The sequence below is a fragment of the Taeniopygia guttata genome, chromosome 1A (genome assembly GCF_048771995.1).
Source record: "Taeniopygia guttata chromosome 1A, bTaeGut7.mat, whole genome shotgun sequence".
Classification (NCBI taxonomy): domain Eukaryota; kingdom Metazoa; phylum Chordata; class Aves; order Passeriformes; family Estrildidae; genus Taeniopygia; species Taeniopygia guttata.
The window spans coordinates 69,489,985-69,514,656 of NC_133025.1; the positions used below are offsets into that span (position 1 = coordinate 69,489,985).

A 24,672-nucleotide genomic window follows, 5' to 3' on the forward strand; every position below is an offset into this window, starting at 1 on the left:
ACAGTTCATGAACTGAAAAAGTCTAGAGTCATCAGATGGGTGTGTTGGATTTGCTTTTTTTCTGCTCTGTGTTTCTGGTATCATATGAACTGCTGAGTAGTATCTGTGTGCACTGCTCTACCTACCTGGCAAAATGAGATTAAACTATGTGTCATAGACACCATGCTATTAAACAATAGTGGTGATTCTCCTGCAGCAAATACCTTTTTAGCAGAACAGATGCCTCAGCTGTGAGCAGATTAAGAGTAGCTGGGTTCTGCTCCCAGTTTATCTCTGAAGATCAGACTGAGCCCAGCAGGGTGACTGAGGATAGCAGTGTGAGTAGTGGCACAAGGGTTTGCTTGTGCTGGGGTTTAACATCCTGCACGGTTCCACATGCGTCAGGATGAGTTTATTCTTACAGCAAGGGAATGTGATGAATTTTGTATGCTTAGCACTGAAAAGTGGCCAAGTGGGGAATTTAAACTTCTTAGCTGTGTGTGATAGACCTAGCCAGGGAACAGCTGGTAGAGAGACTCTTTTAGCTCTAGGGGTAGCAGCTTGTGTACTTGGGGGTGCAATAGGATTAGATAGCAATTTCCATCTATTTTGAAATAACCTTGCTCAAGAGGGTCAGGAATCTGGAGATGTAGGAACCCATAGCTCCCTATTTGTTACATTATGTTCTAATTAAAAAAGAAAAAAAAAGAAAAAAAAAAGAAAAAAAAAGAAAAAAGCTTTTGGAATCAAATTTGACCTGAATATAACTCCATTGGCTCCTGCATTCTTCCACTAGGGATTAATTTGGCCCTTTCTACTTTTATGTAATGAGCTGACTGCCACAGTATCTTATCCTTGTTATACAATCACCCTTGTCTGTCTGTGTCCCTGGAGCATTCTGTGTGTGTGTTTCTAGATCTAGGGTCTCACCTTCACTTACTGTGTGTTTAGTCCTGACTTACACTGATATAGTGTGTGTCTGTGCACACTCACTCTAACTTGTGTACAGACAAGAATATATCTGTGGGAATTGAGGGACTTTCTCCTTTGGCTGACTGTGTCCCTGGGGTGTTTGCTTCTGCAGGGGATAGGGAAAGAGTGAATGCTATTATCAGAGATCTCATTTAAACAAGAAGGCGCATAGGAAAATACATTCTTTATTATTATTCTGTAACAACAAGCCAGAAATATAATATACCTTTAAAAATTTCTGTCTCATGCCAAAGAAACCTCCATTCAATCATTTTAGAAAATCTTGTTGCTCTCCCTCAAACAGTAACAAAAAAGAAAAAGGAATTACAAGTGCCATCTGTTCCCTGCAAGGGATGTGCCTACCTGTCCCTACAGGTGTGGGGAAGGGGAGCGGGGGGAACAGGAGGACTGTTTCTGGTGGCCCTGCCAGCCCTACATCGCCCTGGCATGTGTTGGACCTGCTGGCCCCAGAAGACCCTTTCCTGAGGGCAGGCACCTGCATGTGTCATTGGAGCAGCTGCCTGCAGCAGAGGGTGCATCCAGGGGGATTCCCCCCATGCCCAGCCAAGCCTGTAGGGACAACAGGAGCCGCTGTCCCCACGCAGCAGAAGAACCCTGGGTTGGCTGGGCACACAAGGAGCACTGGGTTCCCCACAGTGCCTGTGGGCAGTGCAGCAGCTCAGACATACCAGAGCAGCCTGATTTCCAGGTGTGCTGGGGAATGGAGACAGAGCCTGTTTGCAAAGAGTGCCATGAAGAGGACACTTCCCAGTGAGCACAGTTACTCTGCTCTGCACGCAAAAGGACGGGTCCTCATCCTGCCAAACAGAGTATTTGCTTTCCAGAGGGACTCCTCATAGCCAGCCTTTGTGTTTCCCAGAAACATTCAGTTCTCCCCTTTCCTGTCTTCTCCTTTCCTGGGTGGGTTTCTAAACATAGCAGTCCCTTGTCTAGGGTTGAGATAAATCCAGACTTTCCGCTGTATAAATTAAAACAAAAAAAGGAAAGGATGGGCAAGGTCATCACCAGCCCTGCAACACAGGATATAGAAAATATTATTAGCAACAAAGAAAAATTGGTCAGGGCAGGAGGAGGTCACAGGGAAGGTGCAGGGAAAGGAGGATTTCACATCCTCAACCCTTGCATTGTCCCCTACCTTCTTCCCATTCATTTCACCTCTAGTCTATTCCCTTAGAAACAGTCTCTCTCTTATCTCACACACGCACACGCGCACACACACACACACACACACACACACATATATATAGATCCCATTTGTTTTGTGCAATATGTCACCATTATTTGATGCAAGTAAAATATAGATTTATAAATATACCGCTCTGACTCAAGTCCCATTTCAAGTATGATTGCGGAGTCCAGTATGGTAAAGGGAGACGTTCCCCTGAGAGGGAGGTTGGGGAGAGGTTTGGATCCAGCAGGCAGAGTCTGGCTTGCTGGGAGTGTGGAACAGCAATAACACACATACGGAGTCTGCAGTGCACCAGTTCTGCCCTTCAGAGCGGGCTACGCTTGGAGCAGATGGGATGGTTGGGGTGGCTGTACAGTGCATGGGGGAAGAGTCCTTCCTCCTCACATTTCACAGCCCCCCTCCTTTGCTTCCTCTTTCCCACAGTGTGATGGAAGCAGGGGGAAAGCGTGTGTGCACACTGGTGGGCGGGCTGACTGCTTCTCCCAGTTCTTCCTGGCAGCCTGGTCTTCTGCTTCCCTGAAGAACATCCTCCTCTGCCCCATGCATCCCCGTGATGAAGGGCAGTCATGATAGAACAGTCCAGAGCACCCTTTTTCCTTGGCTCTGGTGACCCTGGGTAGACCAGGAGGGATCCAAGCCACTCTAGGCTTTGATCAGTGATGGTGTGTGCCCCCGAATCAGTACAGCCACCTCTCTGGGACCAGAAGGAGTGAGGAGCCAGTGTGCATTGCTTCCACAGGGATCCAGTCACAGCAAGCAGGAGGACTGTGAGATGTCCGACGGCAGTGGGATTCAGATGGAGCAGGTGGAAGAGGTAATGTGGCCTGGTAGGATCCACCTGCAGAGCATGCAGGGCTCTGAACACAGGTTGCTAGTGAAACACCCTGCAAAGCTGGGCTGGCTGCCAGCTTGTTTCCTGATGGCAGGGATCACACCATCCACAGGCACTGTGGATGCACGACCTCCGGTGTCATCTTCCTCGCCCAGGAATACCCACTGTGACGGGTTATAGCAGGTTACCATGGCAATGTGCGCTCTCCCCTGGAGACAGCATTTTATCCCACTTCCAGTGATACAAAATGAGTCCTTATGTTGAGTTCCTTTCTTTTTTTTTTTCCCTCTCACTTTTTTTTTTTCCCTGTCAGGTCAGAATGAGCTAAGACTAATAGGAGGCACTGCAATCTGAGGGTTTTAAAATCTGGTTGGGGGAAGTCACCGTACGTGACAGTGGCAGTGTGCACAGCTGTTTGTGTGGGCACACTCAGGTGCAGCTGTGGGTGTCATTGGACACCCCAGTGATGGTGAAGGGAGTGCATGTGGGCTCTGCTGCCTTCCGTGCCAGACCCTTCCTGAGCTCTCCCATGTGTGCCACACTGTGCTCCAGGTTCCAGCCTTCACCTCAAGACCCTCCATGATTCTGCACACTCTTTTTGGTTACCCTGGCTGCACCACCCTGTTCCACACACCATGCTGGCCCCTGTGCCAGCCATGGCAGCTCCTGGGTTGTGTGACTTCTTCCCCTGACACCTTCCCCTAGGCTCACACTACTCAGCACGGCTTACGCTCCTGCTAAGCCACCTCCTCCTCTAGTCTTTCCTGATGACCCACTTCTGATCTGCCAATCAAACATTTCTAAATGGAGGCTTCATATCCTTACCCCCTCCATTTATTAGAGAAGACATAAAATAGATAAGAACACACCTTTTTTTTTTTTTTTTTTTCATGCCGTGTACTTATTTCCACAGACTGGTGCTGTAATCTCAATAACTTTGCCTCTCTCCATCCTCTTCTGCCAGTTCCCACTGGCTCAGCACTATGGCTGAGATGTTTTTGTTACTCCTCAGTGGCGTGTGCATGTTTTTTGTCTGAAGCAGAAAGTGATACGCACTACTATGATCAGGGTAAGGTAAAGTGGCTGGATGTATTCATGGCTGCATGCAGTGGGCAGGTCAGCATGGGCATGAGTGATAGCTCTGCATGTGCAGGTGGGGTGCCTGGATGCCTGGAACTGGGACTGGCTCTGTGTGTGCGTGTTGGGATCAGAATGAGTCAGTGTGTGTGTGTACAGGAGGATGACTGTGCCTGTGCACCTGCAGCAGATGATGCGTGTGTCAGCTCAAAGGTTTGGACTTGGCCAGGAGCAAAAAGAGGGACACTGTGCTCCCTGGCAGTGTGTTAGGGTGAGACAGATATCTTTCCACTTCTAAAAGTGAGAAGGGAAATCTACCACTGACTGTTGCCCTACCATAGGGACCTTGCCTCCCTTCTGATGTAATCTTGGTAGCACTGATTTATAGGGTAGGCAGCAACTTCGTGATGCCACAAAACAGCAGTGACCTAACAGTGAGGCATGGACACTTCTGGTGTCCTGCTCCCCACATAAGGATTCACACAGCTGCTCTCTGTTTGCAGAGAACTCTTGACAGGACACAGGATGACTTGGGACCGAAGCTGAGAAGATGACACAGGGTCCCAGAAGGTGCCAGCTGCCTTTGCAGCAGGCATGTGAGGGAAGCTCTGTGCAAGGGCATGAGGCACAGCAAGCACTCGAGGTCTGACTCTACTTTATTTTTCTGGGAGGGCCCAAGGATGAAAGGGCACAAAATGGGCCTGGGGCAAAGGAAAAGAAATTGAGCCAGGTGCCCTGACCCCCCAGAAGCATGTTGCACTACTTGGGTGAGTGGAGCAATAGCACAGTCTGTCTGGGAAGATGTATTTTGGGAGGACCCCATGCTTGACTGCTCTCAGGTACCTTTTTTCATCGCTGTCCCTTCCTTCCTAGAACAGTTTCACGCCACAGAAGAGATTTGTTTTTGTTCTTCATGTTCGCCTTCTGTGTCACCCATGAGTGGCTGCCTCTTCTTCAGCTCCCGGTGGTACTTGGCCATGAGGGAGGCATAGATGCAACCATAGGCAGCTGCCACCACCATCATGATGCAAACAATGCCACAAACCACCCCTGCAATGATCACAGTGCCAATAGCCCGGCGCACGCTCACAGGCCTGTACCGCTGTTTCTGAGGGCATCCCACACTGGGCTCCACTTCTGTTTCTGGGCCTGATTTAGATTTGGAAGGAGCAGGGCTTCCTTTAGTGCAAGGTGGGCCAGTATTGTCCAGCACTGTAGAACTGTTCTCATCATCCAGCTGGGAGCAGTAGTTGAACATCTCCATGGGCACCATCCGCATGTCCTTTCCTTTCAGCTCCTTGGGCAAGGTGCAGGCCAGCTGGTCGATTTTCCCACCTGTTCCAACACAGATAACAGGAGTCAGTCACAGCTCCACACCCACACAGAAACAGCAGGGTTAGATCCTCAGCTGGGTTGAGTTTGTGGGCCTCCATTCACATCTGCTAAAGTATTTTCCCTGCAGGAACTTCAGCCATGTCAGCCGACCAATATGCCTTTGCCTAGGTTGGGTTGGACACTAGAGCTCCTGGTGCATATCTGAGTAGGCCAAGACATAAAAGCCCTCTGAAACCATTTAAGTGAGTCTCATACTGTTTAGTGAGTTATGTAAGTCTCAGAAGAGCCACTTGGGAAAAGATTAATTAAAGCAAAAATATAGGACCAGGCTGTACCTTTAAAAAAAAACAACAGATACACATCCTATCTTCTGACAACTAATCCATCTCTGTGAAAATAATGACAGATGTTGAAACAAATGCTTGAGTGAATTTGAGCAATTTCCTTGGAAGTGAAGGAAAAAAAGCAAAGTTATGTCTCTGTGCTTTCCGTTGACTTTGTGATAGGGTAGTCAAGAAAAAAGAACAAATCAGGAAAAAAGTGCAAAGTGGCACTCGTATGCTTGTTTGATTCTGCTCACACAAATGCATATTTCAGACTGCAGTGTAGCCATAGGCAGAGATAATCTCCTTGCAGCACGGCTGTGATCAGCAGGTATGTGACAGCTGACTGTTGCTACCCGCATGATTTGAGACCCTTTCCTACTCATTGGTTCCAGAAACAGAAGGTCAGGCCTTCAATCCTCACTCCTGTAAAATGTGCCAACTTTCTTGGAGTTGCAGCTCCTTAAAGCATGTCATCCCATCAGCATTCCTGATAAGTGACATGTACCATTCTAGTCTTCTGTGTTTCAAGGAAAATCTGGAAATGCAAACTTGTCAAAAACTGCTCAGTTTGAAATGATGATTTCATAGCCAGCCCTGACTTGGGGCCTGGCTTGTTAATTTGAGCTGTAGGTTGTGCTCTCCAATATGGGTTGCAGTGTTTTTCCTAAGTGTCACTGTTTCCTAAGGTTCTTTTTTTTTTGGCAGCAAACCTGATGCTTTACAGCCAAATCTGACTTTTAATTCTCTCAGCTTAAGAAAGAGAATGGGATGGTCAAGTGTGAAAAGCATTTCTTCTCTTTAGGCAGAAAGAGTAGGGTGAATTCATAATCCTAAAATTTTAATTTTACTTGAAGAAAGTTCTTTCTTCTCTCAAGATTGAAAAAAAAAACAGGTAATAGTTCAGATTAGAAAAAAACACAAGGATATAGGAGATCTAGGGCTGCTGGGGACTTCACAGACTGGCAGTGTTGCTACATGAAGGCGCAGTGGCACTAAATTGTAGCAGGGTCCTCATGCTCTTTGGCTGAGACCTGTCCATCAGGTCAGCCTCACCTGCCAGTTGTATCTGCTCCTGTTTCTTCCCTGCCTGCCTTTTGCTTGCTTTTCCTGGAAGACCAGCACTCCTCCACCTGCCTCCCGCACGCGAGCACCTACCTCGGTAGGAGAACCATTCCATCCAGTGCTTGAAGTCTCGGAGGTTGCAGTCGCATTCCCAGGGGTTATCCCCAACCTGGAGCTGCTGCAGGCTGGTTAGAGGCTCAAAGGTCACCCTGTCCAGGCTCTGCAGGCGGTTGGACCTGAGGGAGAGGGAGCGGAGAGCAGGCAGGTCGTCAAAGATGCCTGAAGGAATCTGGGCCAAGCCATTGATGGAGAGATCCAGCTGGCGCAGCAGGGCCGTGTGTTGTAGCAGGTCCTTGTCCAAGGCCCGGATGCTGTTGTTCCTCAGCTGGAGCTCTGTGAGGTTCCCCAGGTCACTGAAGATGTTCTGCGGGAGCTGGTCCAAGAAGTTGTTGGATAGATCCAACCTCTGTAGTGCAGAGAGGTTGGAAAACACTGCTCCTGGCAGGATGCTGAGTTTGTTGTTGAGAAAGAGGAAGGTCCTGGTGTTTGTGGGGATGTCTGAGGGAATGGAAGAGAGGCCCAAGCCACTACAGTCCACTTCCAGGTTGCCACTGTTACACTTGCAGGAGGAAGGACAAGCAAAGAAGGACTCAGCAGCACATAATGAGAGCCAGCAGCCAAGCACTGGAAGGTGGAAAGCAGGGAAGGAAGAGGGCACAGATTAGATCAGTGCTTTCCCATCCTCACCTGCCACCAGCTACAACACAACCCTCACAGCAGGGCTCTTCGCTGCAGTGTCCTGCAGTGTAATGAGTTTCCTCACAGATACATTCCTTTACTGCTGGCCTGCATCCTGACAGCATGACTTCCCTCCTAGCCTGTTTTTTTAGGAACAAGCAAGTAAATATCCTTCCAGTTTCACAAAAAAGTTTGGGACTTTGTTTGGGATGCACTGTTTGCAAACAGTGCATCCCAGCAGACTCTGCCAAGGGATACTGGAGGACTGGTACCTGGCAGAGGAGAATGGACCAGAGAATAGTGGGAGGTGTCACCTCTGGCAAAGGACAGCCCTTTCTAAATAGTCAGGGTAGAGACAGGAGGCACCAAGTATATTTAAAATGTTCCAATTTTTCAGAAACAGATATATTATTAAAAAGCTTTCAAGAAAAATGAAAATAAAACAATCTACATGTCAGGTGTGCTCCTGCAGTTTGAATCCTAATATTTGTGACTGATAAGACTGAGATCTAAGACTCTAAATCAGGGCATCATTTACTTATCACATTCACAGTGTGTCATATGAGCCTTGTGTCCACTTTTTAATTAATTACATTGCATTACAAAGGGATGACCAAGACAATGGCTAGAAAGTAACAAGAAGTCCTTAAATCACTGGACACCTGGTACTTGCCATTGCTCTCAAAACAGTTTCCGAATCCCAGAGCAACAGCCCCAAACGTATGTCTGAGTGGCCAGTGACCACCCCATCTAGAGGTACAGAACCAGCAATTGTTCTTACTAAGAACTTTGGACACCTTCTGGACTATAGTCCTATGCAAATCCTGGGGTGACCCCTGGATCATGGTTACCAGCTGGGCAGACAACAGACATGCAAAGAACAGTTGAAACCACATCTGACCAAAATGGCCCACAAGGGAACGAGCCAAAGAGGTGTACGCTGGTAACTGACAAAAGCAGTGTCAGGGAAAGGGTTAACACACACACACCCACACCCACACCCACACCCACACACACACACCCTTTCTCCTACACTATCTCAAGGTTGGACAAATCACAAATCGTTACCAACCTTCCCTGGGAGCCAATGGCTTTTCAAACTCTATTTTTGTGAAAAAGAAGTATTATCAGCAAGAAAGCAAGCTTTGTGCCTCTTGTCATTAGAGGAGTGGGAGTTATGTTTAAGTAGACTATGTAAAACATTTCCATCCCTCATCTTAGTTCCTTTTGTGGAATTTAGATCACACAATGAATTCCACTATTCTTCAATGTGGGAAGCAAATTCAGCTCCCTCACAGTTTTTAAGGTGACAAGTTTGAGCATTTGACTAAAACTGAAGCAGGTTTGTCTGTACATCATGCCTGTCCTCTCCCTTTCTCACTTTTCTTCAGAGAAGGCAATCACTTGGGCTGGTAGAGTCTTTTTAGGGGTGAATGGTACCTAAAGGGGATGCGTTGATTGTCTCGCCTTCCTGAACTGGCAGTCAGGTTCTTTCGTCCTGCTTTTCTTCAAAGAACCAACAAGCAGGTGTTTTACTTCTTAATCCTAAAGGAATTGTAAAAAGAGAGGGAACCAGAGGAAACCCATGCTGTGGAGAAGCTCTGCCTGGAGCAGCTTTGCAGTCAGCCGTGCTCTTTCTCTCTTCCTTTGTGCCACTCTCTAGAGTTTAATCTGACCCACAGCCCATTTCTTTATAGCAACTTTGCTTCTGTCAGCATTATGCCATCATACTCCGACCCTGTCATCCTGCACAGGGCAAGTTTTGTGTTCCCAGTGATCCTTGTGAGAACTGGCAGATTTGTGGACTGGTAGTCTAAAGAGGACTATCCCATTTGAATCCTAAGCTGTATGACTTTATTAAGGACAAAGGGATAAATGTTCAGAGATAATATAGCAATTCTCTCTTATTTTGTCTGCCTTTCGGAATTCTTCAATAATTTTTTACTATTCTGCAGTTGAGATCTCAGGTGTACATCAGCCCAGGCCATGCCAATAAATGTGCTCTTTTAAGGAGAATTATGGATCCTTATGGAGAAATGTAAGACAGATCTTTACCCAGACCACCTCTGTGCTTTCTTGTCATGCAGAGGCTGAAGCCCACAACAGAAATTGCCATGAAAATAGATCATAGCCTATGGACTACAGCAGTACAGGTACTGACTGGCTAGCTGATATTTAATTCTGTTCAGAATATGTCACACTTTTGTTGTAGGGAGAGAATTGAAAGAATAGGAGCTAGAGTGGGGAAGGGAAAGAGCAATGAGTCATTCAAGTGACCCCATATTTTCCTGGATGCTTAACAAAAGCCCAGTATTAATAATAGATTGGCAGCTGTGATGATGAGATAACAGCTGCTTTGTACACCAAGAAAGGCAAGAGCAGCTCATGTGTAATGCTATCCAGGTGGCATTCTGCTCAGTGCTTATCTCTCAGAATGCCTGGCCGCCTGCGGCGCCGACTGGGTGGCTGTGGGGTTCCACCAGTGTGTATGCTGGCAGTGGCTGGCAGGAACAGCCTCAGGCAGCTGGCTGTGGTTATGTTCAGGAAGTGGATTTATGCCAAGCTTCTGCAGCCATGTAGGATATGCCAAAAATGTCTTGTTGTTATCCATATATTGCTGTATGCTTTTGGAAATATTTTACTAAAAGCATACAGAAAAGAGATCTCGTTTTCATTTCCCTGAAAAAAGTGCATCCATGAGGATGTGAGCTGAGGCCAGGGAATTCATTGTGTTGGTTTAAGATGCAGCTCTGCAGGAAAGAGAGGCAGGGAAGCAATAGACAGAACTTAAAGCTGTCTTCCAGCCCTACAGAAGGATGGATAGTAAGTGGTTTTGTGTTTAGAGAAGATCAAGTTACTTTGTGGGGTATTTGGTGACTCTAGTAGGTAGCAGAAAGATGATCCAGGTATATCACATTAAGTCAAGACTCAGTAGCATTCATTATAAATAATTTACACAGTCTAGTCTGTGAGGATGGATTACAAAGATGTTTGTTTTCTCGAGCAGGAAGTATTTCCCCCAGCTTCTTACAGCTGTAGCTTCAAATGTGACCACTAGGACTGGAACAAGGGAAACCACAGATCTCCTTGGTGCCTGGGCATGCAGTAGTGAGGGATGCTCTCTAAGTGTCCCCTTTATTCTGCTGTGGTCTCCAGATACTTCTCTGAGATGCAGATAAATTCCCAAAGCCCCACATCACCCTAGCATTGCCTGCTCTGCACTCAGGGTTCCCATAGCAGCTGCCCCAGCCCACTGGGAATATGCACAGGCTGAACGTTTACAATTTAATTTGAAAGAGGGCTTCTTTATTTACTCCTTGATTTTCACTACATGTGGCAGTGCCCAGTAGGAGAATTCTGCCTTCACGTCCTGCATTTCCTTCTAAAATCTGTTATGACTTTTGCCGTGAAGAGGTTTGCTCAGTAGCCTGTGTAAAACCCCAAGCACAGAGAGGAGCCTGCAGCTCACAGGATAGTGATTTGAGAAATGTTCAGGGTGGATCTTTGTGCGATGGTGTCTGTCATGCTGTTTCTCACCTGCCAGGCCCACTGGAATTCAGAAGCAATCATCACTCGCTGTCCCACTTTAAGCCCATCTTCAGCTTTAGAATATCACTCTCCCTCCCAGCTAGCCTGGCCTCTAAAGGAATCAGGAATTAGTTCAAACATCTCCATTCTTAGCTGTCCCTCTCCCCTGTTCTTAACCCTGATGTGACCCATTTTCTTCCCATTCCCTTGACGAACAGGAATATTGTAGTTGGTACCTGAGCAGGCATTACTTACGACAAGCCTCCTGCCACCTCATGAGGAACCTGCTCCTCCACGGGTGGCCAGCACTTGTAGGCAGCATCGTGGTTTTCTCCAGCGTGTCTTCACATCCAACAGCCAGCCTGGCACAGGGCCCCAGAGGGAGAAGGAATGACCTTGTAGCCTGCCTGCCAGGTCCTGTAGAGGGAAAGCAGAGCCGAGCAGATGAGATTCACTTCCCTGGATGCAGCACACAGGGTTGAGCTGAGTGCTGTCTCTTCCCCTCCCCAATTAGTGTTTTGCCTTTGAGGCATCAGTTCTGTTTTGGAGGAGAAATGGAGGGTGTTTCAGGAGGCGTAGTGTGTTGAAGGCGCAACATTAATTCATTTGGAACCTCACGGTGCAGAAATAAAACCTGATTCACCTAAGAGCCGGAGAGAAGTTTGTGCTTGAATAGCCTGCTATGGTAGCTACATTAGCTTCATGCTCAAGGTTAATATGATGAATTGCTAAGGTGACCCTGCCAGGGCAGCAGACTCCGGCTCATTCCTGTCGCCTGTACGCAGGCTGGTGCCACCTGTGCATCCTCTGCCTGACGCACGGCTCGGGCTGGCTGAGATCTGGGCACCAGCGGCTGCCAAGCTGCTTCTCTCCTCGCTCCTCCTCCCCCCACTCCACACCCGTGCCCCCACTCCCCGTGCCGTATTCCCTACCAGCACTTCCTGTCTGTTTTAAGGTAAAATGGATGTAGTGGCTAGAGCAGCACAGCTTCAGCTTGGGGATTTCCCACTGCAGCAACTGCAGGAGCTGAAGAGCGAGCGAGCCTCGGAGGAGAAGGAGAAGGAAGGACCTGAGGCGGGGGAGACTGAGTGGGAGTGTTGAAAAGAGAGGAATTGCATCTTAATTAGTTGAAGGAAAAATCCTCAGTCTAATTAGAAACCCAAAGACCATAAAACTCTCCCCTGACAGTAAGTGACTGACAACAGGTTTCAACTTCCCTCCCGCTTCCCTTTTGGATACAAGGAGGCAGGAAAAATGAAAACACCACAAACCCTTCTGTCCCCCTGCGTACTCTCTGATGTGCCACCCACAGTCACAACAGCAGTTAGATGGTCACATTTCAACTAGAGTACAGAAATAAGCCATCCTCCATCCCCTCTGAGGGGCTCTGACAACATCCACAGCAGCTATTTTAGCTGGGTGCTGCACTGCCACCAGGACACTCTCCCCACACACGTGCCAGGTGCCTACCCTCCCCCAGGCTCCCAGACTGATTTATTTTATATGGGAATATAAACCACCAGGAAATATTAAAATTAGCATCTTGATGAAAATGACGAGCAGGTTCAGTACCTAGGCTAGCACATTTGCAAGGCTATTTAGATCGTTTACCTAAATGCCAGTGCACCAAATACCTCTCATAGTACAGAAACCAATTCAACCTTCATCTGCTGCAGCCCCCCACTCCCCAGTCTGAGCTGGAGCCCTTTCTCTGCCGTTCCCACTGAAGGAGAAGCTGCAACAAATAGCTGTCCCCATTTGGTGCTTGCGCTCGACCTGACCGAGGAGACTTTCAACCTCCCCCATAGAAACGTCTCCCACCCCTGAAGTCTCCTGTCCCCGCCTGTCCATATGGAAAAGGGGGATGAAAAGCTGCAGGCACTTACCTGGAGGGGTTCTGCCTGCAGCCACTTCCACCCGACTGCCCGGACACTGCCCAATTACAGCCTCTTCCTTCCCTCTCCCTCCTTGACTTTCACTCCCCAGCAGCAGGCTTTCCGTGTGCTCTATTTAACTCCCTCCAGCACTGGAATAAACGGCAGAGTTAAGCTGACAGCCACAGAGCCTTATCTGCCTGCTGGATAGCGCCAGTCGATCAGCTCCAAATCCTGTTGCCAAATGATCACGTCCTTGCTCTCAGCATCAGGGGCAGCCGCCTGCCATGCTCTGCCTTTCCCTCTTCCCCACCTTCACTCCATCTAACTTTGTCAGGGTTATAGATAGCTCTGTTCCTTGTGCTCTTGCCTTTTGGCTCTGTTTTGTAACACCCCATCTGTATCAGCTGGCTTTGTTCCAATTAGGGGGGCTAAGCAATTAAAAAAAAAAAAAAACAGCTTCCTTGGGTGGTTTATGACACGTTTCCCTCTGCTGTGTCCCCTCAGCCCAGGCCCCCACTCAGGCCATGCACTGGTGCCTCTCCCACCATGCTCTGTGAAATTCATCCAAACTGTCCCCAAGAAACAATGGGGACCGAGGGCAGGGCAGGCACACCCGGGCATGAGGATGGGGACAGGGTCAGGGTTTCCACCCTGCTCCTTCTGCTCCAGCAGGGCAAGTCCAGCTCTAGCACTCATTTCTGGTACCTCAAGGGCGCCTCTTTCCCTCAGGCAGCACCAAGGCTCAAGCAGAGAGTGCAGGGTGGGAGGAGCAGCCATGTATAAATAAGCCTTTTCCCTATGTTTAGAATTTATTACAGTGCATAGTGATTAACACCTGTTCAGGCTTTAATGTCAGTCTCCTGCACTGCAACATGCACTGAGATGGAGGGGCCTTGATAAACCCAAGATTATTTTAAAGCATGTCACATATATGCCACACTCCCCACTCCATAGATAGCAGCCACCCTGTGTGCACTCATACACGTGTTTCCAAGACTTAAAAGCAGCTACCTTCATGTATAAATGCACAGTCACCAACCTAGCTTACATTTACAAATGTGAGCATGGAGCTGGGCTTGCACATGTTCCAGGGACTCTTCTGTAACCCTTATTTATTAACCTCTATATCTTCCACAAAGCTGCCTGCTTCTCCAAGCATACCATATGCCCAGGTGGCAGAGAAGTAGATTTGGAATACATAGACATTCTTGGCTGCTGAAAAGTGGGGGCCAATGAGCTTCTGCATTTGTACCTTGAAGAAGTATGTTCATGGAGAAATTTTAATTCCAAAGATCCAGGAAAAAGAAAAAACAGTTTCTCCTACGCATCTACTGCCCATAAGAACATTATACCCTTAGTGATTAATATTCCACATTCAGGAGAGAGCAAGGAGGCAGAGAGGATTTTTAAGATTTTTTTTTTTTAAAGGTTTTCTTTGACTTGTCTTGAATTCTGACTTAATTAGCAGTTTTCTTGTGGCCCAAGAGATGCCTTCTGCTCTGCAGAGCACCAGGCCAACTGCACGCACTGCCAGTGCAGCACTGGGAGCATGTAATCTTGGGGCAAATAGCACCTGCCCACACCTCCAGCCTCTCCAAAGCAGCACCAGATGTGTCTGGCTGCTTTCAGCCTGACAGACAGGGATTTTTCCAGCAGTGAGCACTGTGTCAGACCTAGGAGTGCTCCCTGTATGTCCCCATCTCAACAAGAGAGGCACCGTGCCATCTGTTCTGAGCTTGCCTGGCATTGCTTGGGTTTGGGGGCTCAAGGCTGGTCAGCATTGCTGGAGCTCTGAATGCTCTGAAGCCACCCAAAGGCTCCACAAACCAGGCATTTGTCTTTCTCATGGGCTTTCTAGATGGTTCCTTCTCTCTAGAGCAACATGTCAGCTGAATGCCCTGTTATCCGTGGGGCACAGTGGCCAGAGCTTTCTTCTCTGTGCTTGGAGTTGAATGTCTTTCCACATTCTTGAGAAAGCAGGGTTGCCTGTGGGGCTGGTAATGGCCTTTTCCTATTACTGTTTCAAATAGGACAGCAAAAGACAACTTTTTTAGTTTTAGCTCAAAGCAACAAAATGAAATCATCCGTTTCTGGCCCATGGGCTCCGGTGGCCAAAAATACACCAAGCTGAAGTGCCACTTGGACATTTGGCCTGCTGTCAGACTCTAGAGGACTCTCTAATGAGGATTCCCCTAATTAGATTGAACAGCAAACCTTACTGGGGGGTGCAGAGGGGATTATAATGACTCCACAGCACTTGCCAGGGCCTAAAAGCTACAGAGGGCACTATTCCTGCCTTGTGCCTGCTCCTCTGTGCCCAGACACCAGTAATGTTTGCAGCATCACTCCAAAGCCATAGCTGCTGTGGGGAGGGTCTCAAGGAGCATGCTGGAAGAGCAGGGAGGGTTTCAGTTTACTGTATGCACAAACTGGCTTAGTAACTCTTCCCAGTTCTGTGTCACCTTCTATCCAAAGCATGCCATGTGCTCTATGAATGGCTCTTACCTTAACTGCCAGGTGGTGTTATTTTGTGTTTAATGACCCCCAGAAGTAAGGCTGAGGTAAGAGCCAGTAGTGCTTCTGCTCTGAGAAGTAGATAAATCTATCCCATTCTCCAAACAACAGCACTGGGGCTAGAGACAACAGGGGACTGTCACTAGGATGAGACGCTGTCAGAAACAGAGCCTAGCAACCTCTGTCTCTGATTATCTCTCCAAGTCCCTTGCACTAACCCTTGGATCATGGCTGAGGGATCAGACTCAATCAACAGCTTGGCTTATGAGCACTGGCAGGGCATGTGGGTGACCTATATTACAGAAGGGTAGGTAGCAGAGACTGCAACAGATGCCAGCAATAAATTATCAGAAAGTATGCACAGACTTTCATCCCTCCCCCACACACTCCTTCATGGCAAAGTCCCTTTCCCCTTTCCACTGCTGAATTGCTTTAGCCTTTATCAGAAAAGCAGCAGCATGAGGGAGGGCATGGAGATCTCTTTAAGGAGATTATCTTCTTTCTTTCCCCTTTCCTTGTTGTTTTTAGGATTCATGTTTTATTGCTAGCACCCCATAATGGAGGGGGACGGTGGTAGCCCAGCATTTAGTGACTAACGCATGTTGTTCTGTGCATATCCCTTCACCTGCCCTTGGCAGGGCAAATGGCAGCAATGACACATAATCTGTGTGGCCTGACTAGCACACCACAAGTGGCTTTAGATGGCATGGAGACCTCACCCCTTCAGGTCCCCCGACAAACCTGTTAGTTGTGCAAATTTTCAATCCCAAGAGGTCACATTGTCCCAATGGGAGCCTTTCTTTGTCATCTCTTTGGAATGCAAAAACACTCAGAGGTGGCAGAGAAGCTCAGCAATGCTGTAGAAACATCCACTGTGTGTCACTGCTCCAGTGAGCTTCCAAGCTGAAGAGCTGGGGGCTTCATTTGCAGCACTTGCTGATTTATTAACACATGTGTTCAAGATCCAGTAGTGTTGTGCTGTCACAATCAATGGAAAGCACATTTTAAATTCATATGAGAAACCCAGCTGCAGAAGAAATAGTGCCCTCTGACTTGCAGTGATCAATCACAGCTAAGCGAAACACCTCATCCAGAAAGCTGTAAAGCAAGTAGAAAAAGTGTAAAACCCACTTGGTCTTGTAAGGGACTCTGCCACACTGTTGGCCTGATGTGAATAAAAACCTCACCCTTTTCTCTGTGATGTGAAAAGGTAAAAAGCTTCTGATTTTTGGATTGGCACTGTAGGCACCTCTGAAATGCAAATGTGTCAATGGTAAAAAATGTTTCCTCCCCAGGACCCCAAGAAAGATAACTTTATCCCTATTTTATGGAAGAGTAAACTATGATGCAGGTAAAACTGGCTGCTGATTTTGGCTGGCTGAAATTTCAGCTGCCTTGCTTTTGATACTTCATCATTAGTCCACATCAGTTCCCCACTCGCTCAGGATTTTCAAAGCTGACCTGTCAAGTGCAGCGTTTGCACTTGGGGTTGTAAATGCTGTCCTGTCCTGCGAAGAGTATTTGTAGACCTTACCAAAGTTACACAGAATAAAAGATTTTTGGCCAGGTTTTCCCGAAGTTTCCTGTCAGGCCTGTGGCAAAAACAGGAAAGTAGCCAGTTTTCTTGATTCCTCATTCCATACCTTAAGCAGAAAACATTATTTACATCCCAAGCCTCCCTGACCAATGCACAATAACGAGACTGGAGGAACTGGAAATACCAAGGGCATAAAGCCTCAGCAAATCCTCTGAGAAATACAGAGCATAGGAAGGGGAGACAGGGAGGGTAGCACTGCTGGAAAAGACCCAGATTGCTGTGGAGATGTGGAATTCCTCGGGAAGCTGTGGAAGCAGGTGGAGAGAGCGAGCTATCCAGCCAGGAGTGACAGGAAAGTCCCAGCACAGTGAAAGTGTGGCATATGGAGGAGGCCCAGAGCAGCAGCAGGAGGAGAGCTGAGGGGGCAGTTGACAGGAAGAAATCCAGCCATGTGTGTGCCAGCATCTTCTCCAAGTATTACGGAACGCGACAGACCACGTGAATGTTTCCTCCCTGCAGAGCGGAGGCAGCTGAGAAGGGAAGCGGGTGAGGGAGTGGGAGAGGGGCTCAGAGGAGGGACACGTGAGCTGACTACCCAGTTTCCTCCTCTTTTTCTTGCCACAGGGTGATGTTTTTGTTCTTCTCACACTGTTGGCAAAAATTGGTAACCAAGTGAGATGTTGAGGGGGGTTCTACATGAAGGTCGAGATAACATTTTCTGATCCAGCCGGGAACAGTTGGCTGTGGGTGGTGGCTTGTCACCAGCCCTGCCAGTTCTAATCCAGATCCCAGTTTTTCTCATTCTCTCGGCTGTGGAGTGAAGAGCCTTCCCTACAACTTTAATTTCCTGCAGGGGTTAATCCCATGGTAAGTGGTAGCTCAGGCCCTTAATCCTTTCGCTCAGTCCCTTGACAGAAGGACTGCAGCCACTCCTGCACCTTTCTGCTCCCAGTTCCTCCTCTACACCCCAGGAGCATCCTCCAGCTCACTGGCATTTAAAATGCTGCTCCCTGCTTCCTGGCAAGCCTACCCTGGGGGTGTGGGTGGGTGGTACAACCAGGAAAAGGTTGCAGGCAGAGAAGACATCTTGATGGGAGACTCCTGGTTCTCTGGTCCTCATTCCCATCACTACTGTGCTCACAGGTATTTTCTGCACTTCTTGGCTGGATGGTGCCCTGAATCCCGAAGCATTCTCTTTCTTGTTTTTATTCAGGTGGTGTTCAAGAAGGAAGGTGTGTATGGGCCCACATTTGTGAAGGATTCTCTGAGGAGTCAAAAATTTTAACATGGCCCAGTACCTTCCCTGGCTCTCTTAGAGTCAAAGGATGCAGCAGATCTTTAAGAAAGAAGGTGCCAGCCTGTCTGAGATAAGAGATACATTTACATGAACAGAGTAGTAGATGGAGGTGCATCAATTTAGCAGCAAGATGGGAAAATGTAAGTTTTTTATCAATATAAGCTCTGTCCCTGGCATGCTAGGCTAGATTTCTGTTGAACAACATGACCAGACTGCCAAATCAAGGGGCTTCCAGATCAATATCAACAGACCCCAGTCTTATGGGGGGAGGTCAAGGCACTTCAGCCATGAGCCTTTTCTCCTTGTGGTTTCTCATTCCAAAAATGAGGCAAGTTTTTGCAAGCCTGAGTGATCTCTTGCACACAAAATGCCCCACACTTGCTTGTTTCCTATCATTCATTTCTGCATTAGCCCAAAAACTGGTTTTGCTTTTTTCACTGCCTGCCTTTAGAAATATTCTGGGCCTTTGAGCTCACTGGCCTTCCTTATGCTTGACTCTTGCTACTCTTTCTTCTGGTGAAGAAGCCAGCATGGTGAAGAACTGCAGCCACCAAGGCTGCTCTCCGTTTTCCTCACTCCCTCATTGGCTGTGCTTCCCTGGGTGCTAGGCTCCCAAAATGAGCTGCAAGGGTAGTGGCTTGTCACTTTGGGAGCTGGAGCAGGAGGAGAGAGACGATGTAGAAAACGCTGGAAAAATGGAAGAACTTAACTAAGGTGTCACAAGACTGTGCCCTGGGCATGTCCAGAGGGGCAGGGACCATCCAGGCCTGCACAGTGGTGGGGCACAGCACAAGATGCTGGCAGTAAAAATCCACTCAGCTCTTATCATAAGGGGATCAGCAACCCAGCATGCACATAGCTCCTGGCAAACCTCCTGAGGAAAGGCTGAATCTCATCATTCCCACACAATGCATTTGTACTGGACTCTGAAGGAGACCTTTTTCTGCCTTGGTGAGTTGCAGAGATCTGTCTCACTTGGTTGCCACTGTGGCACAAGGTTGTTGGTGCTGCCTGTAAGAGCCTGGAGCTGTTCTGCTGCCCCTTGCCCTCCATCACTTCCCAGAGCATCTGAGAGGGGCAACAAACTGCATGGGATCTGGGCTGCTGCCTTCAGCTCCAGGGATGCCTGCAGATCCCTGGGACACATTTATGCTTTTTTACAAGCTGGGAACATTGTGCATAGCTCAACAAGATGTGGTGACAGCTCTTGCAACCCAGAGCTCCAGCCAGGATCTTTGGATGCATCTGGGTTAGCACACAGATCACAGCCTCATGCTGCAGAGCTTTCTGAGGCTGAGGAAGGTCTAGTTTTCTACAGGATTTGCAGCCACAGAAGAGACACCTTTATGGCAAAGTCACTTCCCATCGAAATCACTAGAAGTGGTGTGGAGAGCAGGGCCCACCTTCAGCCCCTCTGTCCCCACACAGGTCCCTCACAGCCAAGTCACAGTGGCACCACACCCTGCTTTGGGCAGTGCTGGCACTAGGGAGCCTCACCAGGAGGGGAAAGGCAGCCCAAGAGATGAGTGCCAAGCCAAGTTGCCTTTAACAGCTCACCTCCAGACTCAGGGTGAGGTCTTGCTTTTTCATTCCTCGTGTGAGATCATGGTTCATGGGAAGGAATCTTCCCAGCCTCCTTGAAGTGAGGAGGAGCATGGTAGCAGGGCATGTCTTCCAAGAAAAATTTCCAAGTTTATCTTACAGTCACTCGAGAAGTTCTGACTTGTGTGGCTTTGCTGTAAATTTAAGTCTCAGTCATTCCTGCGATGGTGTGGGGCATTGCAGGGTATATCTCTTGTTTTCCCATTCATAAAAATATAACGAGGAAACTGTTGTTTTCATTAAAAGAAAGAAAAAATTGCCATGTGATAAAATAGACTTGCAAAGCCAAGGAGTTAAATGTGAGCTTACACTTGCCCAGCCTTCATTCAGCCACTTGCATGGATGCAGCACAGCACTGCCTTTGATCTCCCAACCAAGTTCTGTTTCTTTTTTTCACAGGACCCTCTCCCATACTCAGTGCAAAGGACACATGATACTCAAGCTAACAATGAGGATGTTGTAATAAATCAGGTTGTTTTTATATGGTCAGAATTAAATATTAAACCACAGTTTTGGCAGGACGCCACGGTCTGTACATTCCTAATTTTGCGGGTGCCCAACACGAGACCCTAGGGGCCATTTTGCAGAACTGCTGAACACTTACAGCTGTTTTCCAAAATGCTGCAGCTTAGACAGCAAACTGGTACAATCTTGAGGGCTCAATAGCACTGGAGAGCCAAGAAGTCCCAGGCCCTTGTCCTGCACCTGCTGCTCCTTCCCTGTGTGGCTAAAAGGGGAAGTCTCTTTTCCCTTCAAAAGCCAGGAAAACGACCATTCTCTCTTGCCTCATCAGGAGCATAAATTCTCTATCATCAGCTACAAGGCAACTGTAGCTGCTAACATCTTCAGAACACCACAAGACAATGAATAGTGATGTATTGCCTGCAGGGCTTGCTTGGCAGGCAGTAAACAAATAAAAGAGACACATATTTTGCAGTACTCAAAAAAGAAAAAAAAAAGGGCCCCCTGCTTCACTCCTTGAGCACCATGTAGCCAAGTACCCTGAATGAAGCAGCTCATGAAAATACAGTGTGTGATCCTACCAGTCAGGACTGCAACCCATTGCAAGTGGCACGCTGCCTCCAGTACCAGTATTTCCTAACTTTCAACTGCTTGTTTTTGCAGTATGAATAATATATTTCACATAATCCAACCTCTCACAGATGAAGCAACTTTTCATTCCACCTCTTGAGTCTGGAATTGAACTAGTTTAAAAATGCACATCTTCTTGCTGTTATCTTCCCCTCAGTTGCAGAAAGCTTTTTTTGTGAGCCAGCATTTTGGTAAAGCCACAGCAGGAATAGGGTATGTGTGACAAGGTATTTCCCTGCAGCAGGAGGAACATCCCAGAACTCCCACTCCTGCTTCTTTCCAGGGAGAACTGAGCGTGTGCCATGGTGTAGCATGCTGAGGCATTACCCAGCTGGCCAGAGCATCCCAGTATGGTCATCTTAGTTATGGTTTGAACCACCCAGGACTGGGACAGTTGTCAAGCAGTGTAAGCAGCCGCTTGTAACCAAACATGGCAAGTGAAGGAAACTGCCTGCTCTGTCTTTTGACTCAGCAACAGGCAAGAGTCACTGAAGAACTACCCAGAAATGCCCTCCCACGGTTTGAGCCTCTCCTCATCCTGTTCCAGCTTCTGTTGCTCCCTGAATGCTTCTGTCCAGCTATCCTTGTGGCCCTGTGCTGACTCTCACAGCCCTACTGAAACACAGCTCTGCCTTTATCAGGCTTCTCTGGTGCAGAAGAGCCTAGAAAATCCTTTCTGCATCAAGCTTAAAAAAAAAAAGTCAGAGGAAGGGCAGGAAGCTGGAGTGACTCTTAAAGATGTCTGAGCTGAGAGTGCACCTTGCTAGCATTTGACATTCACTTTGCTGGAGGAAAGGGTAAAGGTATGATCTGGTATAAAAATTACATAAGAAAGCTTCCTCCCTTTCTCTTTGCAAACAGCCCCTTTGCTCAGGATTTACCATAATTCCTCCAAGTGGACAGGATGCACTAATAGAGGCAGCACTGATGTCTGACAGGGAGACAACTCCCGCAAGCCTTTCGCTCATGTGGAATAATTCCCTTGCAAATGTTGTTTGCCCACAGCAGTTAGAGGAAGATCTACCCCTGCTCCCCAACAGATCTGAGCCAAAAAGCTCAGAAGAAAAATGGTCTGCAGTTCTGGAAAGGCTCCCCTTCTCCTCACTGCTAGGAAGGTACCCTTTGGGACAAGCCACTGTGTTTAAAGGGTTCCCCTGTCTTTTAAGGGTTTCCTTCTCCTGCAATAGCAGCAGCTCCGGTCCTTCCCCAGATGAGATCTTAATTTCTCTCTCCACACTTGAGTAGCAGGTCAGACTCCCACAGCAGAGCCGATTCTGCCCGCTGCCATTCCCATCAGGGCTGTGCTGGATGTGGCATATTCACATTACCTGACAGTCCACATGGTGGGCCTGGGGCCCAGCTTGGTCATGACCTGGTTGGAGCAACAGCTTCAAACATCCTCTCTCCCCAAATCAGGAGAACTCCAGTTTAACATGTCGCTCTTAATTAGCAGGATATGCAGGGACAGTAATAAACTGGTCAGACAGAGGGAGGAGGACAGGGCAGAATGCCCTGTGTGGGATGTGTGTGTGTGTGCACGTGTCTGTGCATGCGTATGTATGCACACACACACACACACACACAGACACAGACAGGCTAACGCTTACATATATACGCTCCTGTCCACAGTGTGCTTCACCTCGGCTCATTTGGGACCTCATTCTCACCCTTTCCTCCCAGTCAGGGCTGGAAAAGCCTATGAAACTTCTCTGTGCTGTGTTTCACCTACCCCCCCCCCCAGCCCCCCCACCCCTCAGTGCTGTGCCTTCCACCCAAAAGTTCAGAAATCACAGGCTCAGCCTGCGGAGATGCTGAAAGCAACTTGGGACTTATTTTTGGCTCTACTTGTGATTTGGCATCTTTCACTTCATGTCCTGTGGTCATGTCTGTGACCACACACACCCACGCCCTTATACACATACACACACAACCCCCTCAATTCCTAAAGCTGTGAACCTCTTCGCTTTTAGTCCGTACTTCTCCATTTTAGGTTGTTCTTACTGAGACAGCTGAGTCCAAAATGATAGCCAGCAAAGCCATCACAAGTCAGGAGAGTGGCACCTCTCATGCTGACCCCTCTGAGAGCCCCGAGGAGCAGCCAGGAGTCAGGGCTCACCATGAGCTGCCCGCTCCGGGGTGACCCCAGCCCCGAGTTCTCAGCCTCAAAGCTGCGCCGGAGCTGCCTGCGGTGCCAGGAAAGCCGCCGGTGCTATTCTCAGCTGGGAGAAGTTGCTCCCGGCTGCCTGCACTGAAAGTGGACTGGAAGCAGCACGAACAAGCTCCGCAGCAGGTTTGCCGTTCGGCGGTACGGGAGGAAAAATCGCTGTCCCTGAGTGTGGCACACAGCGCTGCCCCTGCCTGCCACCCCTCCCCGGGGAAGCGCTTCCTGCGGGCAGCTCCGCTCACCTGGCTTAGCCGGGAATGGGGAAAAAACGCAAAAGGGAAGCGGCTTTACTCACCTCTGTCAGGCTGGAATGGACCCTCCTGTGAGAATGGCAGCTCTCGCAGCTCTCTGAACCCGGTACAATCCCAAAGCAAATCCAGCAGAAAGTGCCGCTGTTGGCAGCTGGCGGACCCTAGCTGGCAGGAGCCCTCCGTAGCCAGTCGCTGGCCTCGCGTGGAGGGCAGGGGAGCCGCACAGCGAGATGACAGCGTGGGAAAGGGACTGTAATCCTCCGTAAATAATAAACAGGGGGAGAGAGAAAGAGGGAGAGAGGCGGGAGAGGGAGCGACTGTGCGCGGCGAAGTGACAGCTGGGGGTACATCTGCGATGGCAGCAGCACACGCACAGCAACGCGCACAGACAGCGCAGAGGAGTCACCCCGCCAGCAGGCAGGATCTGCTCCCAAACACTCAGAGGAAGGAGCTCGGGAGGTTTTCATTCCTCTCAGTGCATCCTGGAGAAAGGGCTGTTGCTGACAGTCCCTCTCTCTCCTTCATCCCCCCCTTGCTGCCATCCCTCTCCGGGTGCCAGGAGCCGAGGGGCTCGGGGAAGGGTGAGGAGATGCCACGGCGGGAGGAGCTCCCCACAGCCCCTGAGGAGGTAGATTGGTCACACACAGGTTACAAGAGAAGGCACCGAGCCGAACAGTTCCTCCCCTCCCTCCATCTCTCCCCTGCTACGGCTGATGACAATAAACTCACAGAGAAAGGCGTCAGGATGAGAGGGGACGAGCGCTGGCTTTTGTGTAGGAGAGAGGCAAGAGGCTGCAGCGATGGGGAGACAGCAGGGGAGAACCCAGTGGGCTTGGGAGAAAGGAACCCCCTTCCCACCAGTGCTCCAGAGATGTGTTGGGGAGGCAGTGCATCCAAGGGGGAGACAACAGAGAGGTGCCCACGGTGGGCAGCACAGCCCTGTGTCTGTTTCCTTAGGGATTATGGGGAAACTTGAGGGTTGCTGTTAGAGGGTAGTTGGGACGAGGGGAATGGGTGAAAGATCCCTGTTTGTTCCCCTGAACTTTGGGTGCAGCAGAGAGTGTGTTCAGCCATAGGTACATGTGTAAGGTGCCGTGACATCCATCAGTGACAGGCGTTCCCTGCCCTCCCTGACATTGCCTGCTGGTACAGGGATGCAGTAAGCAGCCAAATCCAGCCCACTACCACCATTGGGATTTCCTCTGTGCTCTCCCACAGGCTGCTGTAGCCTTCCCCTCCAAAATCAGGCCCCTATCTTGCCTTCCTCCACCTTGATGAG

The 24,672-nt window shown here is 48.8% G+C and overlaps 2 protein-coding genes across 6 annotated transcripts in view; one reads left to right on the plus strand and one right to left on the minus strand.

The window, feature by feature from the left end:
• Positions 1–24,672, plus strand: part of CACNA2D4 (calcium voltage-gated channel auxiliary subunit alpha2delta 4) — a 123,574-nt gene that overhangs the window by 71,265 nt on the left and 27,637 nt on the right. The gene's annotated exons all lie outside the window — the stretch shown is intronic.
• Positions 1,119–24,136, minus strand: LRTM2 (leucine rich repeats and transmembrane domains 2). Of its 3 annotated transcripts, XM_030263630.4 has the most exons (5): positions 12,946–13,245; positions 11,992–12,143; positions 11,315–11,476; positions 6,887–7,477; positions 1,119–5,405 (listed from the first exon to the last, which is right to left on the minus strand). In XM_030263630.4, the coding sequence occupies exons 3-5, from the start codon at positions 11,379–11,381 to the stop codon at positions 4,951–4,953; spliced, it is 1,113 nt and encodes a 370-aa protein (XP_030119490.4). In that variant the 5' UTR covers positions 11,382–11,476; positions 11,992–12,143; positions 12,946–13,245; the 3' UTR covers positions 1,119–4,950. The 3 variants fall into 3 exon arrangements, with proteins under 3 accessions (XP_030119490.4, XP_012424806.4, XP_041569648.2); XM_012569352.5 differs by lacking the exons at positions 11,992–12,143; positions 12,946–13,245 and adding an exon at positions 23,438–24,136; XM_041713714.2 differs by lacking the exon at positions 11,992–12,143.